We start from the raw sequence: 19,369 nt of genomic DNA, 5'->3' as shown, positions 1-19,369 counted from the left end.
GAACTGCCTTACAGGGATTGCTGTTGACACATTGAGGGCAAAACTCAGCCCGGAGGGCACAGCTTTGCCTACGGGAAGAGAAGAAAATGGATCTCTAAGACCTAATTTTATTTCCTATTTCATTTTAACTTTTTCTCTCCCTTTTCCCTCTCTCTCTCCCCTTCCAAGTTTTACGGCTCTTTCCATTCTCCTCTATGCTATCTATCTCCCTCTCCTTCTTTCCTTTCAAGAGCACCTACCTTCCCCTTCCCCCCAACTTTCATCCCAAGCATTACGTCATCCATTTCGCGTAACTGTCTAAATACAAATAGGTGTGCGCCCTTCCCCCGCGCCTGCAAGGTAGCCGGACCTGCAACCCACCAGCAGGTCAGGCCCAGCAACCTGGGAGTGGCAGAGCCGCCCCACGCCCCTGCAAGGTAGGCGCACCTGCTACCAACCAGCAGAACAGGCCCAGTGGCCTGCCGATGTGGTAGGCACAGCGCCCCAATTGGAGGAGGAGCAGAGCCCCTGCCTGCGCCTGCACAGTAAAGGGGGGAAAATAATCAAAGAGGAAAACAAACCATATTCAGTAACATAACTAAACAAATATGGCTGGAAGGATAACCCATATCTCAATAATAACCCTAAATGTTAATGGCTTAAACTCACCAATTAAGAGACACAGGCTAGTAGAATGGATCACAAAACATGACCCAACAATATGCTGCCTACAGGAGACGCATTTGATAGAAAAAAAGATACATAGACTGAAGGTGAAAGGTTGGGAAAAATCATATCACTCATATGGACTTCGGAAACAAGCAGGAGTGTCCATACTCATATCAAATAAAATAGATTTCAAGCCAAAGTTAATCAAAAGGGATAAATAGGGACACTACATACTGCTCAAGGGAACCATACACCAACAAGACATAACAATCATAAATATATATGCCCCAAACAATGGTGCAGCTATGTTCATCAAACAAACTCTTCTCAAGTTCAAGAGTCTAATAGACCACCATACAATAATCATGGGAGACTTCAACACACCTCTCTCACCACTGGACAGAGCTTCCAAACAAAAGTTGAATAAGGAAACTATAGAACTCAATAACACAATTAACAACCTAGACTTAGTTGACATATATAGAATATACCACCCAGCATCAAGCAGTTACACTTTTTTCTCAGCAGCACATGGATCCTTCTCAAAAATAGATCATATATTATGTCACAGGGCAACTCTTAGACAATATAAAGGAGTAGAGATAATACCATGCATCTTATCTGACCATAATGGAATGAAACTGAACATCAACGATAGAAGAAGGAAGGAAAAACCATGCATCACTTGGAGAATGAACAACAGGTTACTGAATGATCAATGGGTTAAAGAAGACATTAAGGAGGAAATTAAAAAATTCTTAGAGATAAATGAAAACACAGACACAACATATCGGAATCTATGGGACACAATGAAAGCAGTTCTAAGAGGAAAATTCATTGCATGGAGTTCATTCCTTAAAAAAAGAAAAAACCAACAAATAAATGATCTCATACTTCATCTCAAAATCCTAGAAAAAGAAGAGCAAAATAACAGCAAAAGAAGTAGAAGGCAAGAAATAATTAAAATCAGAACTGAAATTAATGAAATCGAAACAAAAGAAACAATTGAAAAAATTGATAAAACTAAAAGTTGGTTCTTTGAAAAAATAAATAAGATCGACAGACCCTTAGCCATGCTAATGAAGAGAAGAAGAGAGAGAACTCAAATTACTAGCATACAGGATGAAAAAGGCAATATCACAACAGACACTTCAGAAATACAGAAGATAATCAGAAATTATTTTGAATCCTTATACTCCAATAAAATAGAAGATAGTGAAGGCATCGATAAATTTCTTAAGTCATACGATGTGCCCAGATTGAGACAGGAGGATATAGACAACCTAAACAGACCAATATCAATTGAGGAAATAGAAGAAACCATCAAAAGATTACCAACTAAGAAAAGCCTAGGACCGGATGGGTATACAGCAGAGTTTTACAAAACCTTTAAAGAGGAACTAATACCAATACTTTTCAAGCTATTTCAGGAAATAGAAAAAGAGGGAGAACTTCCAAATTCATTCTATGAGGCCAACATCACACTGATTCCTAAACCAGACAAAGATACTTCAAAGAAAGAAAACTACAGACCTATATCTCTAATGAACCTAGACGCAAAAATCCTCAATAAAATTCTGGCGAATCGGATACAAAATCATATAAAAAAAATTGTACACCATGATCAAGTAGGATTCATCCCTGGGATGCAAGGCTGGTTCAATATACGGAAATCAATAAATGTTATCCACCACATCAATAGACTTAAAAATAAGAACCATATGATCATCCCGATAGATGCGGAAAAAGCATTCGATAAAGTACAGCATCCCTTTTTGTTCAAAACTCTCGAAAAAATAGGGATAACAGGAACATACCTCAACATTGTAAAAGCAATCTACGCTAAGCCCCAGGCTAGCATCATTCTGAATGGAGAAAAATTGAAGGCATTCCCTCTAAATTCTGGAACAAGACAGGGATGCCCTCTCTCACCACTTCTGTTCAACATAGTTCTCGAAACACTGGCCAGAGCAATTAGACAGACGAAAGAAATTAAAGGCATAAAAATAGGAAAAGAAGAACTTAAATTATCACTATTTGCAGATGACATGATTCTATACCTAGCAGACCCAAAAGGGTCTACAAAGAAACTATTAGAGCTAATAAATGAATTCAGCAAAGTGGCAGGATATAAAATCAACACGCATAAATCAAAGGCATTCTTGTATATCAGCGACAAACCCTCTGAAATGGAAATGAGGACAACCACTCCATTCACAATATCCTCAAAAACAATAAAATACTTGGGAATCAACCTAACAAAAGAGGTAAAAGACTTATACAATGAAAACTACAGAACCCTAAAGAGGGAAATTGAAGAAGATCTTAGAAGTTGGAAAAATATACCCTGTTCATGGATAGGCAGAACTAACATCATCAAAATGGCGATATTACCAAAAGTTCTCTATAGGTTTAATGCAATGCCAATCAAAATCCCAATGGCATTTCTTGTAGAAATAGAGAAAGCAATCATGAAATTCATATGGAAAAATAAAAGACCCAGAATAGCAAAAACAATGCTAAGCAGGAAGTGTGAATCAGGTGGTATAGCAATACCAGACTTCAAACTATACTACAGAGCAATAGTAACAAAAACAGCATGGTATTGGTACCAAAACAGGCGGGTGGACCAATGGTACAGAACAGAGGACACAGAAACCAACCCACAAAACTACAACTTTCTTATATTTGATAAAGGGGCTAAAAGCATGCAATGGAGGAAGGATAGCATCTTCAACAAATGGTGCTGGGAAAACTGGAAATCCATATGCAACAAAATGAAACTGAATCCCTTTCTCTCGCCATGCACAAAAGTTAACTCAAAATGGATCAAGGAGCTTGATATCAAACCAGAGACAAGGCATCTGATAGAAGAAAAAGTTGGCTACGACCTACACACTGTGGGGTCGGGCTCCAAATTCCTCAATATGACACCCATAGCACAAGAATTAATATCTAGAATCAACAAATGGGACTTGCTCAAACTAAAAAGTTTTTTCTCAGCAAAAGAAACAATAAGAGAGGTAAATAGGGAGCCAACATCATGGGAACAAATTTTTACTCCTCACACTTCAGATAGAGCCCTAATATCCAGAGTATACAAAGAACTCAAAAAATTAGACAATAAGATAACAAATAACCCAATCAACAAATGGGCCACGGACCTAAACAGACACTTCTCAGAGGAGGACATAGAATCAATCAACAAGTACATGAAAAAATGCTCACCATCTCTAGCAGTCAGAGAAATGCAAATGAAAACCACCCTAAGATACCATCTCACTCCAGTAAGATTGGCAGCCATTAAGAAGTCAAACAACAACAAGTGCTGGCGAGGATGTGGGGAAAAGGGTACACTTGTACATTGTTGGTGGGACTGCAAATTGGTGCAACCATTTTGGAAAGCAGTATGGAGATTTCTTGGAAAGCTGGGAATCGAACCACCATTTGATCCAGCTCTTCCCCTTCTGGGTCTATTCCCTAAAGACCTAAAAACAGCATGCTACAGGGACACTGCTACATCGATGTTCATAGCAGTACAATTCACAATAGCAAGACTGTGGAAGCAACCTAGATGCCCTTCAATAGACGAATGGATAAAAAAAATGTGGCATTTATACACAATGGAGTATTACTCTGCATTAAAAAATGACAAAATTATAGAATTTGGAGGGAAATGGATGGCATTAGAGCAGATTATGCTAAGTGAAGCTAGCCAATCCCTAAAAAACAAATGCCAAATGTCCTCTTTGATATAAGGAGAGTAACTAAGAACAGAGTAGGGAAGAAGAGCATGAGAAAATGACTAATATTAAACAGGGATGAGAGGTGGGAGGGACAGGGAGAGAGAAGGGAAATTGCTTGGAAATGGAAGGAGACCCTCAAGGTTATACAAAATTATATACAAGAGGAAGTGAGGGGAAAGGGAAAAATAATACAAGGGGGAGAAATGCATTACAGTAGAGGGGGTAGAGAGAGAAGAGTGGAGGGGAGGGGAGGGGAGGGGGGATAGTAGAGGATAGGAAAGGCAGCAGAATACAACAGACACTAGTATGGCAATATGTAAATCAGTGGAAGTGTAAATGATGTGACTCTGCAATCTGTATACGGGGTAAAAATGGGAGTTCATAACCCACTTTAATCAAAGTGTGAAATATGATATATCAAGAACTATGTAATGTTTTGAACAACCAATAAAAAAATTAAAAAAAAGGTCCTAGAATGAGCTTTCTTTATAATTTCCTGTGAATTAAAAAATCTAAATTCTATGTATTTAATAATAATATATATGAATATTAAAATGTGTATATTTATACTTGCTTAGTGTCATATATAGTTGTTCATGCTTTCTGTATGAGACAAAAAATTGTTGCTTGTGAGAGATTGCATTCTGAGAGTTTCAGAATGCCCCTGGATATTTTAGTGCCATGGGAGATTGTAGATTCTACCTTGTTTCTCCCCATATCACCTCCTTTCCTCTGTGTTTTGTACGTTTGTATGTTATTATTTTGGTTTTGCACACAAATATTCAGAACATTGATTTGAATGAAATGGGATCAGTATATACCATTTATTTTTTCTAGAGTTAATCTCTTTTTCCCCTCTCATTCAAAATATTTTTTTTACTTCATGTTTCCTTTTGAATAAACCCCTATATTTCCAGTCTCATTTCCCACTAGTTGTTTCCTCATGCTTATTACATTGTAGCCAAACTAAACATTTCTTGTTTTTTATAAACTCTGATAGATTTTTACTTTCTTATCCATAATTATAGTATTCCCTTACCATACAATTGCCTTACACCCAACTATCTGAATCCTGTTCGTTTTCTTAGGTCTCAAAGTACACTTCTCTATAAAATGATGAGCCTCCCCGATGGAAGTAATTTCTTCTTCTAAATTCATTTAATACTGTATTTTTAAAAATTGGTCTATTTAGGGTTTGATTGTTCATCCTCCCCAAAACTCATGTCGAAGTTCAATTACCATTGTAATAGTATAGAGAGGCAGACTCTTTAAAAGGTATGATTAGACCTTGAGGGCTCAACCTTTATGGATGGGATTGGTACCTTTATAAAAGTTTGCCCCCTCTTGTTGTCTCCAGTTCCTTCTACCTTATACCATAGGATGATGCTGGAATGGAGGCTCCAGAAATTAAGAGATGCCAGTAATGTGGACTGTCTGCTGAGAATAACCACTGGCTGCTGAGAGAGCCAGGCTAAACGATAGCCTCTTTACTTGCAACCAGCAAGCCCAAAGGGGCAGGGCTGCCCAAGCCCTCTAGAGAGAACGTATCATCACCATGTGTCCTAGATGGCATACAGGGAGTTACAGGACCTGTTTGCCCAGCTGGGTTTTGGTCTTACTTTGGTTCTACCCTTCTTTCTATGCCCCTATTCCTCCCTTTTGGAATGGGAATGTTTACTTTATGCCTTTGTATATTGAATGTATGTAACTTGCTTTTAGTTTTTACAGAAACTCAAAGCCAAGAGTTTGCCTTGAGTCTAAGAGGAGACTGGACTTAGACTTTTGGGCAATGTTGGAACTGTTAAGGCTATTGGACTCTTAGAGATGGACTACATGCATTTTTCATTGTGGGATGGACATGAACTTTTGGAGCTTAGGGCAGAATGTTATGGTTTGGATATGAGGTGTTCCCCAAAAGCTCCTGTGTTAATGCAAGAATATTCAGGAGTGAAAAGATTAGAATGTTAGAGCTGTGACATAATCATTCTATCCTAGTTTGAATGGACAAATCTGCTGGTACTTGTAGGCAAATGGGGCATAACTCGAGGGGGTATGTCATGGGGGTGTGTCCTTGAAAGGCTTTTCGTTCCTGTGGCTCCTTTCCTCCACTCCCTCTGTTTCCTGGCTGCCACGAGGTAAGCAACTTTCTTCTGCCATGCCTTTTGGCCATTATGTTCTGCTTCTCCTGGGGTGCAGTGCAAGGGAGTCATCTGTGGATTCCCATCTCTGAAATCATGAGCTCCAACTAAACTTTTCTTCCTATAAGTTATTCTTGTCAAGTATTTTGGTTCCAGCAGTGTAAAGCTAACATACACACTCTTTTGTTATTTGTTTGTTTATTTTTGCTTTTCGTTGTATCTCATTGTGATTTTAGTTTGAATTGCCCTACTGACCAATGATATTGAGCAACTTTTATTTATTTATCATCTTATATTAGTCACGTCATTGTGTTTTATCATGGTGATGAAATACAGGCTACTTAAGAATGAAACAAGGTTTGTTGAGCTCACAGTGTTGGAGCTCATATGAGGCCCACATGGGCTCAGTTTTGATGAGGGCACTATGACAGATAGCAAAGACAGTGGTAGGAGCCAGTATCAGCAATTGGTCACATCTTTAGTCAAGAAACAGAGAGTGCTGGGTGGGACTTGGTCCTTTTATGACAACCCTCTCAGAGAACTACCTTCATCTTTCTGAGGTCAGGACCCCCAGTGACCATAAAGATTCCACACCAGCTCTTAGTACTTCCACTCTAGGAACCAACCTCCCAATACATGGACCCTTGGTGGACACAAAAATTATGTCCATATCCAAATCATAGCACCATCTATATCTCTTCTTTTGCCCATATAAAAACGAAATTGTTTTCTTGAGTCTTGTATTTAAATTTTGGATACAACTCCTATATCATGTACTATTTTTTAAAATATATTTTTAGTTGTAGATGGGCACAATATCTTTATTTTATTTATTTATTTTTATGTGGTGCTGAGAAAACAAACTAGGTTGTTTTCTTGAATCTTTTGTACTTAATAAATTTTGGATACAATTCCTATATCATATACTGCTTTTTAAAATATATTTTTAGTTGTAGATGGACACAATATCTTTATTTTATTTATTTTTATGTGGTGCCTCACAGGTGCCTCATATGAGCCAGGCAAGTGCTCTACCACTGAGCCACAACACCAGCCCTCATATACTGTTTTGCAAATATTGTTTTTCTATGCCCTGACTTGTCTTTTCATTTTCCTGTTTTTCATAGAGCAAAATTCTGAATCTTGACAAGGTCCGGTGTATCAGTCTTTCTTCTATGGTGTAACTTTAGTTTTCTGTTTTTCTTTTGTGGCATTGGGGATTGAACCCAGAGCACTTTACCATTAACCTATATCCCCAGTCCATTTTATTTTTGAGATAGTCTTGCTAAGTTACTTAGGGCCTAACCAAGTTGCTGAACTGGCCTTGAAACTGCTAACTTCTCCCCTCAGCCTCCTGAGTCACTGGGATTATAGGCATGTACCAACACGCTCAGCTATACTTAGTTTTCTAAGAATGTTTGCCTTAACCTAAAGTCCTAGCATTTTCTTATATTATTTTCTGTAAGTTTTTAGATCTGTGATCCATTTTGAATTAAACTTTTTGTTTTTTTAAATTAAGTCCTGGAGATGGAATCCAGAGCTACATGGGTGCTAGGCAAGCACTCTTCCACTAAGCTATATCCCCAACCCTTGAGTTAATTTTTGTGTAATAAATGATATAAAGCTTTAAGTTCTGTTTTTTTTAACTGTCTATCTAGTTGTTCCAGCATCATTTGTTAAAAAGACTATGTTTTTCACTATTGAATTACCTTGAAACTGTTTCTGAATATTAATTGATCTTACATGAATCGGTCTGTTTTGGGACTATGTTCTATTCCATTGGTCTAGTGTCTGCCACATACATGATTTTGTTTTTTATTTTTACTGCTGAGGACTCAAAGTATACTTTTAATGTGATAATACATTTTGTTGTTTCTTTGGAAAATCCTTGGTTATTGAATCTTTGATATTACTTCTCTTTTATCCTTCCATTGTCTTCCTTTGGAACTCCTTTTAATATTGGAGCCTCTGAAATCAGCCATCCATATCTAACTGCTCTTTTGTATAGTTTGACTCTTTGTCCTTCTCTACTGATCCTGAGGTATATTCTTCAGTTATGTATGCCTTAGCCTAAATTAACCAATTTTAATGTTTCTCTTCAAAAAAGCTATTAATTCAGGAGAATATTGATTTATATTTACATGAGCTTGATAAGATTTACAGTTGTTAATTTTCAACTTTGATATTTAATTTTAGAATAAAGCAAGAAGAGAATTTTAATTATAAACATAGACTATGTATGTTCTCAACCTTGCAAGTTAAATTCTTTTATATTTGAATACTGCTTTTTGTTCCTTCTCAACCATTTGCAGTTCTACATTTGCATGTTTATCTTCCCTCAGCTATTCCCGAGACATACTAGATTTAATCCCGGGGAATTGAGAGCACATTTATGTAGCACAATGACACAGTGATAGGTGTGAAAACACAACTGAAGCTGCCTTAAACCTTTTGGTGGGCTTCCCACTGCAGTTAGAAGAAACTCCAGTTCCTTTTGGTCCATGTGGTCCAATATGATCTAGCCCCTAAAGATTTCTGACATTATCTAATACTACCCCTTAATTTCCTTTAGCTACATTGATAATTTTTGTGACCTTTGAGCCCATCAAACTAATTTCCCATTCACAGCTTCTGCATTACTTTTTCCATGAACTGGAATGCTCTTTCAGATCTTTTTTTTTTTTTTTTTTTTTAAAGAGAGAGTGAGAGAGGAGAGAGATAGAGAGAGAGAGAGAGAATTTTTAATATTTATTTTTTAGTTCTCGGCGGACACAACATCTTTGTTGGTATGTGGTGCTGAGGATCGAACCCGGGGCCGCATGCATGCCAGGCGAGCGCGCTACCGCTTGAGCCACATCCCCAGCCCCTTTTTTTTTTTTTTTAAAGAGAGAGTTAGAGAGGAGAGAGAGTGAGAGAGAGAGAGAGAATTTTAATATTTATTTTTTAGTTCTCGGCGGACACAACATCTTTGTTGGTATGTGGTGCTGAGGATCGAACCCGGGCTGCAGGCATGCTAGGCGAGTGTGCTACCGCTTGAGCCACATCCCCAGCCTCTTTCAGATCTTTATTGGCTCATTTTGTCTTTGTTTTAGTCTGTTCTTAAATGTTTTCTGTTCAGAGATTTTTCCTGACTCTCTCAACTAAAGAAGTCTCCTTTCCCTAGTCCTATCAATCTGTTATATTATTTTATTTTCTTTCTTTTTTTTTTTAAAGAGAGACAGAGAGAGAGAGAGAGAGAGAATTTTTTTTTAATCTTTATTTTTTAGTTTTCGGCGGGCACAACAACATCTTTGTTTGTATGTGGTGCTGAGAATCGAACCCGGGCCGCACGCATGCCAGGCGAGCGCGCTACCACTTGGGCCACATCCCCAGCCCATATTTTATTTTCTTCAAAGCATTTGTCTCTAGTTATACTTACTGAAATTATTTGTCTCTCTCCATTGATTGTAAACTCTATAAAGGCAAGATTTTTATCTGTCTGGGTCAACTCTGTACCCATTCCTAAAACAGACAGTCTGGTATATTAGAGAGATTTAATTAAAAACTATGGGTTGAAGGAATTAATGAGTTGGCATGATGTCACTAGGAAACATTTTTTTATTCTTTGGAGAAAAGCACCAAGATGGAAAGGTATCCTGAGAGAACACTTATGTGAATAAAAATACTGTACTTATTATTCCTGGCTTTTTTTAAAGTGATACTTATTATTCCTGGCTTTTTTAAAGTGATACTAGGTGTTGAACCTAGGAGTACTCTACCACTGAGCTACATCCCCAGCCCTTTTTATTTTTTATTTGGGACTGGGATTTTGCTAAGTTGTCTGGGCTGGCCTTGAATTTGTGATCTTTCTGCCTCGACCTCCCAAGTTGCTGGTATAATAGGCATAAACCACCTTGTCAGGCTATTCCTGACTTCTTGTTTGTACTGTGACTTGGAGACAAGGAAACATACCATTCACATTAGTCTGTTTCTGAGGCTCAGTATCTGTGGTCCCCTGAGAAAGAAAGAAATGACATGGGTCACTTAAGTAGGCCACTTGAGTAGATAACTTGGGAAATTTTTTACAACTTTAGATCTTTGAAAGATAGTTTTTCCTCTTATCATCTCTCTTTTTTTTAAAACATGTACTTTCATTCTAAAGTGTTCTTTGTCTTTAGTTTTAACCTGTGGACAACAGTTAACCCAGGCGATTTTTAAGTATCATTTTTATATGGCTTTATCAAAAGCCAGTGTTGGATTGGTAGGTATAACTCAGTGATAGAGCACATGCCTAGCATTGTGAGGTCATGGTTTCAATTCCTAGTAGCCCACCCCCAAAAGAAAAAATAATAATGCCTAACATTTATTGAGTGATTAGTTTATGCTAGGCAATATATTCATGGCTTTATATGCACTGTTTTATTTCTTAACAATTCTGTGATATTTATGCTGTTACTGTTTCCATTTTATATAAGAGGAATCTGAAAGGCATTGAAGACAAAAGTAACTTGTTGATGATCATGCACTTAGATGACAAGTGTCTGAATTCAGATTTGAGTTCGGCTATATCTTTTCTAAATCTTTTTAGAGCCATAAGAAGTAATATAGTGCCTCCCCAGCTTTTTAAAATTCAGGGTGAATCACAGATGCTCTAAACTGAAATCTTTTATAATGTGTTCCTTCTTAACTGCAGTTTATTGCCTTGCAGGAATTCTAAGGAACTGTCTAAAAAAAAATTTTTTTTTATTTGTAGTCCTGAGACTTGAACCTAGAGTGTTGTATATGCTAGGCAAGTGCTATACCACTGAGCTGCATCCCTTGACCTTTTTATTTTAACTTTGATACAGGGCCTCCCTAAGTTGCCCAAACAACTTGTGATCCTCCTGCCTCAGCTTCCTGAGTAGCTGGGATTATAAGTGTGTACTACTGTGCCCAGCTTGTCTAAATTCTGTTGATGGCTTGTGTTTTAATTATGTTAATGTTTAGAATTGTTAGTATTTCTTAAAATAAATGAATCATTTGCTTGGAAATTGTTCCATTTGAGTTGATGTGAGGATTTTGTTTTGAAACAAAAGCAAGCTGTTGTCACATAGGTATGTAAGTTATATTTGAACTGAATTTAAAGAGAGCTACTAGTAAGCATTTGAAAAATAAAGTTTAAGCTACAATTTTAAGATGGAAAAATTCAAATTACACTAATTTTTTGGAAGACATAGTGTGATTCATGGAAATACTAAGAGTTTGAAAGATAATCTTTCCAGATTTTACTTTACCATATTTTTTTTTAAAGAGAGAGTGAGAGAGGAGAGAGAGAGAGAATTTTTAATATTTATTTTTTAGTTCTCGGCGGACACAACATCTTTGTTGGTATGCGGTCTGAGGATCGAACCTGGGCCGCACGCATGCCAGGCGAGCACGCTACCGCTTGAGCCACATCCCCAGCCCACTTTACCATATTTTTTACCGTGTGTATTTTGAGAATCACTCATCTCTTTTTTTCTTAATACATGACAGTAGAATGTGTTTTGACATATTATGCATACATGGAGAATAACTTCCCGTTTTTATGGTTGTACATGATGTGGAGTTAACACTGGTCCATGTATTCATATATGAACATAGCAAAGTTATATCTGATTTGTTCTACTCTTTCCTGTACCCATCTTGCCTCCATTCCCTTCATTCCCTTTTGTCTAATCCAGTGAATGTCTATTCTTCCCTTCCCCACCTTTTTTGTGTGTTAGCTTCCTCATATCAGAGAGAACATTTTGCCTTTGGGTTTTTGGGATTGACTTATTTCACTTAGCATGATAGTCTCCAGTTCCATCCATTTACTGGCAAATGCCATCATTTTATTCTTCCTTATGGCTGAGTAATATTCCATTGGAGTCTCTCCATCTCTACTACTGAGCTACAGTTTCTTCATTGGTAAAGTAAACCTCCTGATTACATTGTTCTGATGATAACCTGGTTAATGCTTTGTAAAATTGCTTTGAAAATTACTGATTGGGGCTGGGGATGTGGCTCAAGCGGTAGCGCGCTCGCCTGGCATGCGTGCGGCCCGGGTTCGATCCTCAGCACCACATACAAAGATGTTGTGTCCGCCGAGAACTAAAAAATAAATATTAAAAAAATTCTCTCTCTCTCTCTCTCTCAAAAAAAAAATAAATAAAATAAAATAAAGTGTATCTCTACCCTTTCTGAGCTTTGGCGAAGTCGGGTAACATTTCCAACCTTCAGTTCCTCATAAAAAAAAAAAAAGAAAATTACTGATTGAATACTCATTCTGTTTTCTAGAATGAGATGGTGTCCAATTATAGACCAGTTAACACCTTTAAACTAAATTTGTTGATGTCTTTTTTTTTTTAAGAACTGAAAGTGGAGACTCAAGAGATATTTTTAATTTTTTTTAAAGAGAGAGACAGAGAGAGAGAGAGAGAGAGAGAGAGAGAGAGAAAATTTTAATATTTATTTTTTAGTTATCGGCGGTCACAACATCTTTTTGTTTGTATGTGATGCTGAGGATCGAACCCGGGCCGCACGCGCTACCGCTTGAGCCACATCCCCAGCCCTTGTTGATGTCTTTTGTCTTTTGGCATGGGATATGTAGAGAGCAATAGAAATATATATCTGCATAAATTAGTTCATTGGGTCCATTGTATTGAATGTTCTTACAGTGAAATTCTGATACAAATTAATAATAACAGACTTTTTGAGGTCATAGCTCTGGATTATCTTTTAATGAAATTTTTTTATTTTTTTATTATTAAATTTTTATACTTAGCATTTTATTTTTGCTATTATCTACAACTCTGGAATTTTACTTGTTTATGTATGAAATAGTTATTGATAGTTGAAATCATTCATTAAGATTGACAGTGGAGATCCACATTAAAAAAATAAAATAAATACTTAAAGGATGAAAGATGTATTTGATAATGGGAAGGGACGTAGTGAAGAATGTATGATGGAATAAAGAGGATGTTAAGTGATAATGGCAGAAAGGAAAGGAAAGGAAATAAGAATGTGTGGAAAAATAACTAGTAATAGATTCTAGGCTCTAATAGGGGAATCCGAAAGGAATAATGAATGAATGCCTTGAGTACCAAGCAACATACTTTTTACCTCTGAGGTATATTCACTGAACAGTCTTTGTGAACCATAAATTGTATGTTATGTCCTACTCTGTTTTATGCTGTTATAACAGAATACCACAGACTTGGGTTATTATAATGAACAGAAGTTTATTTCTTACATTCTGGAGACTGAAAAATTAATGGTCAACTGGTTGGCATTTGGCAAGAACATTCTTACTGTGTCATTCCACGGCAGTGGAAGGGCAAAGATGGGGCAAAAGAGCAAGAAAGGGTCAAATGTCCTTTTTATTTTGTTTATTTTATTTTTTGGTGGTGCTGAGGATCGAACCCAGTGCTTTACACATGCGAGGCAAGCGGTCTACCGCTGAGCCACAACCTCGCCCCAAAATATCCTTTTTAAATAAACCCACTCCCATGATAATACCATGATAAATCCATTCACTCTGCCATTATGACCTAATCTCATTAGGCTCCACCTCCCAACACTGTTATATTGCGAATTAAATTTCCAACATGTTTTTTGGGGGATATCTTGAAACCATAGCATGCCATCACTAAACCTTTAAAGGAATGTTATCATGCACCTTCCATTGTGGAGGGGGAAAAAAATCTTCCATCTCTTATCTCCCATTTTCCTCCTCCCTGTCAAACCTGAGTAAGGTTTTTCTCCTCTCTAATTGTCTGTTTTTTGAATTTGCATTGGTATAAAGTATCTTTTATGGTATCTTAGAATTATAGGATTGGGGCGGGGAGTAAAAAGGCAGTGGTGTATTTGGGGATCTGATCTCCCAAAAGTTCCTGCCACTCTATCCCCAATTCTGTAGTGGGTGCCAGAAAAAATGAAAATTTATACAAATATTGCTCTACAATTTTTGGTAAAGAAAAAGAAATCCTGTAAGATTTGGCTATTGTTATGTATATATTTGCATTATAGCAATAATAGTTACAATTTTTTGAGAACACATTGTATGGCTAATGCTGTTAGGTATTTTATATATATTCTATAATTTATTTTTCACAAGATGTCTGAAATTTAATATAATTTCCCACATTTCTACACAGATGTTGGTGCTCCCAGAACTAACTTGCCTCAATTCTACAGTAGTGAATGTTCAAACTCAATCACATATTTCTGTGACTCTGAAATCAGTTTTTTTTTTCTTCAAAATCCTATACGGTTTCTTTTATATGGAGTTTTGTTTTTTTTTTTAATAGATATGGCCCAGCAGCTTAATTGTACAGCTTGAGTTGGCTAATGCTTGGGCAAGAATATTACTCCTGTATTCTTTTTTTTCCCTTTTTTTAGTTATAGATGAACACAATGTCTTTATTTTGTTTTTATTTATTTTTTTATATGGTGCTCAGGATCGAACCTAGGGCCCCAAATGTGCAAGGCAAGTGCTTTACCATTGAGCCACAACTCCAGCTCCTACCCCTGTATTCTTAAAAGTCCCATTTCAAATGTAAAATTTAGGTGTTAATGATCAGGGCAGCATAGTGTATACCAAAGAGCTTCTCTGAATTTTATAGGGAGGTGTTCCCTTTACTTTGGATCCTACCATCAACAAACATTCCCACTTCACAACAGGAGTCTGAGTCTATAGATATAAACTCTAGGTTTCTGTTAAAGCAAGCATTAACTTCTCTGATGGGGATTTCTTGTGTTTTTGTTTTAAGAGCTTTCAAAAGAAGATTGTACCTATCTAGTGAACATATCTGTTCTTCCATTATTGAACAGCTCTCTGTAATTTTTTTTTTTTTTTTTTTTTTTTTTTTTTGGTACTAGGGATCTAACCCAGAGGTGCTCAACCACTGAGCCACATCCCCAACCCTTTATATTTTTTTTTATTTTGAGTCTTGCTAAGTTGCTTAGGACTTTGCTAAATTGCTGTGATTGGCTTTGAACTCATGATCTTCCTGCCTCAGCCACTGGGATTACAGGCATGCACTTCTGGGCCTGGTCTCTTTGTAATTCTAAACTGAGGAAAATGTCCCCTTAATGAAGGACTGATATACTTGTTACTGTTTTACTTGCAAACCTATTAAAAAGTGCTTAATAAATAGCATTTGTATTTAAAAGAGAGAAAACTGCCTATTATGGGTTTAAATAATTTTTAAGTTGTACATCTATGTTTCGTATTTGTCTCAATCAAAATTACAAAGAAAAGATCCTATCTGTGGTACTACCTTCTCCATAAATCCTCTTCTTCCCTAATGTCTCATAACTGCACTTACTGTAGACAGTTTATTACATTCATGAGTTGATTTTATTTACCCAGTGAGAAATAAGCTTTGAGAGAGTAGGCACCTAATCTGAGTTTTAGTTTTTCATGATCTTTGAGCCAATAATTGTTATCCTGAGACCTCTGAAGTATCTCACACAGTAAAGTTATACAGTTTAACAACAATATTTTTGGATTTTAACTAGACCACCTTTTACCCTGTGATCATATGAAGTATTTCCTGCTCACCAGCATGAAGCCCTGATAAAATTGGATAACATTTTTGTATTTAATAAATGCCATTGATTTAAAAACCAATTTTCTACACAGGAGTCTTTTATAGTGAAAGATTGGGAATTAGAGTTTGGTAATGTCTGACCCAATTTGGGGTAATAATTATTATTATAGCTGGATGCAGTGGCTGAGGAGGCTGAGACAGGAGGATTGTGAGTTCAAAGCCAGCCTCAGCAAAAGCAAGGTGCTAAGCAACTCAGTGAGATAGACCCCTGTCTCTAAATAAAATACAAAATAGAGCTAGGGATGTGGGTCAGTGGTTGAAGACCCCGAGTTCAATCTCCAGTACTAAAAAATATAACAATAAAAAGTAATTATTATAAATAAGCCAGGCATGGTGAAACATGCCTATAATCCCAGCTACTAGGAGAATTGTAAGTTCAAGGCCAGCCTGGGCAATTTAGTGAGACCTTGTCTTAAAATAAAGAGCAAAAAAGGGTTGGGGTGTGACTCAGTGGTAAAGCCCCCAGGTTTTAATCTCCATTATTGTAAAAAACAAAAACAAACAAAGAAAAAACATCGAGAAAAGATCTATTTACTAGTAAACAATATATAATGAACTTTTTGTTTTAGGAAATGTTGTGGGCAACTTGGGACATTCCTTCTTCAGTCAAAGTTTCCTCGGCAGTAAAGAACATGGTGGATTTTTATATGTGACATCTACCTATCAGTCACTGCAAGACCTAGTTCTCCCAACCCCACCTTACTTGTTTGGGATTCTTATCCAGAAGTGGGAAACTCCTTGGGCTAAAGTGTTTCCCATCCGACTAATGTTGAGACTTGGAGCTGAATATCGACGTAAGTAGTAAAAAAATTTTCTTCTAAGACATATAACCAAGGCATGATGATTTAATAAGTCTTAAGCTATTCAGAGCCCTTCTAATTTGATGATACAGTTCAGCAGAAATAGCATTTTGAAATAAATAAGCTAAATCTGGCTAGTCTCTCTCTACTTATTTGGGGCATAATAGGAAGGAATGAAAATATCAAATGAAGAAGTCAGTGGTTATTTATTACTTTGTAAATTGACAAGTGTGGCACATGCCTGTAATCTCAGCAATTCTGGAAGCTGAGACAGGTGGATCACAAGTTCCAGATCAGCCTCAGCAACATAGGGAGATCCTAAGCAGCTTACTGAGACCCCATCTAAAAATAAAAAATAAAAAGGGCTGGGGGTGTGGCTCAATGATAAAGTGGCCCTGGATTGAATTCCCACTGTCCTTCCAAAAAAAGAGGACTGGGACTATAACTCAGTGATAAAGTGCCCCTGGGTTGAATCCCCAGTATTAAAATAAATAAATTTACTGTTTTCATGGTTTATTGATAAAAACACAATCATCTCTAGTAAAATTAATTTTGAACTTAAGTAATTTTTTAATGGTAAACTATTGTATATGGTGAACCTGTTTGTTGTCACTTTATTGCTAAATAGTTATGATGAATTATATGTATTTTTTAAATTTTTAGTTGTAGTTGGATGCAGTACCTTTATTTTATTTTTATTTTGCCCTGGATTGAACCCAGGATCTTGAACGTGCTAGATGAGCACTCTACTGCCGAGCCACAACTCCAGCCCCATGAATTATACTTTATTTTAAACTAACAGCTGCCGAAAGCTATGGTATGGAAGCCATTCTCAATTAGTAAAGGCTACAGAAGAAGAGTTCTTTGACTATGGCTGTAGCAGTGCACTGAGTTGTGATTAAAAAAAAAAAAAAGACATTAAAGGTTAAATTCAAACTTTACTTTATATCTTTACCTAATTAAAAGTTCTCAGTGTCTAAGAATCAGACCACTTGAATAAGGTTTTCAGTTGCCTCACTCAGTAGCTCTGTAATTATGGGCCATTCATTGGGGCTTTCTGATTGTCAGTTTCTCACTCAAGGTCTCTGACAGCTTTTTTATAAACTGGATAATTTAATGCTTGCCTTGTGTGTTAACACTAGCTTGATAAATTGGAGATTATTTTATATATCATAAAACAGTCTGTGTACTCAGAAAGTCAACTTTAATTCTTTCACTCATTAGTTCATTCATTCAGTAAGAATTTAATCAAGGTCTACCATTGTATCAGGAATCCTCGGAATTCTGAAATGGCTAAGACCTGGTTATAGGCTTTTGGGAATCTTTGTAAGAAAGATTTATAGGAATCATGATTACAGTGGTATACTGTGTTAAAATAGAAATGTTTCTAAGGTTAAATTCTTTGAGAGTTTTAGGATGGGCTCTAACTTGACCAAGAATGAAGGAGTTATACGAAAGCACTTCATGGATGGATCTGAAGGAGTCACGTGAATCAGCTAAATGAAGCATGAAAGATTGCATGAGAGGAAGCAACATGTGTATCTTGACTTATACTAGAATGTCAAACCTCAAAGCTTGAGGGATAAGCAAGCTGGTATTATCACCTGGTAATTGGCTGTCCTAAGGAGGGTCTGGTTAGGAGGCATAGAAGAGTGAACTCTTAAACTTCTTGAGCCCAGAGGAATTGAGAGATGTTTCCTGGATCATATCAATCCACTTTGAAGAAGATTGCTTCTTAAGATCTTTTGGATCATTTTTGGAACAGCTGCAGCAAAATGCTTATTCTGGTTTTATTTAAAAGATTTCCTCTGGCTTAGGATTTATCTGCTCTCATACTACCTACATTTTTTGAATCCTGAATTTAATATGTTCTAATGAGCATATTAGCCATGGTGTCTCTTTGCCGAGAATTTTAAACTACTTAACTTAGTCTGATCTTTTCTCATTTCCACAGTTTATCCCTGCCCACTCTTCAGTGTCAGATTTCGAAAGCCATTGTTTGGAGAGACAGGGCATACCATCATGAATCTTCTTGCAGTAAGTTGGGAATTTTTCTTTTCTTTCTTTCTTTTTTTTTCTTACTTGAATTTGTATGGGAGAAGGAAGAGTAGGGTTCTATTATTTTATTGATTGTCATGTGCCTGCTACTTAATGAAGGTAAAGTTTTATATTAGAGGAGAATAAAACATATATACCCTTTTGAAAACATACAGTGAAATAGTACAGGATTCCAACCCCTAATTACATACTTAATATATTAGTGACCTTACAGGATTATTATGAAAACAGGAGGAGTATATAAATAAGATATTTAGCATATCACTTTGTTTTCATTTTGAGACTGGCATCCTGTGTGTGTGTGTGTGTGTGTGTGTGTGTGTGTGTGTGTGAGAGAGAGAGAGAGAGAGAGAGAGAGAGAGAGAGAGAGAGAGAGAGAGAGA

The 19,369-nt window shown here is 36.7% G+C and overlaps 1 protein-coding gene across 2 annotated transcripts in view; it reads left to right on the top strand.

The window, feature by feature from the left end:
- ZFYVE9 (zinc finger FYVE-type containing 9) overlaps nt 1-19,369 on the top strand; it is a 208,168-nt gene that overhangs the window by 144,925 nt on the left and 43,874 nt on the right. For both annotated transcript variants that reach the window (XM_081306404.1, XM_081306403.1), the window contains 2 exons: nt 16,698-16,922; nt 18,883-18,965. In XM_081306404.1, coding sequence (XP_081162530.1) covers nt 16,698-16,922; nt 18,883-18,965 — 308 coding nt within the window. The remainder of the gene's footprint in view (nt 1-16,697; nt 16,923-18,882; nt 18,966-19,369) is intronic.

Source organism: Spermophilus citellus (assembly GCF_964194105.1).
Source record: "Spermophilus citellus genome assembly, chromosome: 9".
NCBI lineage: Eukaryota > Metazoa > Chordata > Mammalia > Rodentia > Sciuridae > Spermophilus > Spermophilus citellus.
The sequence above is the reverse complement of the archived record's forward strand: the minus strand, read 5'-3'. Positions and strand labels throughout refer to the sequence as shown.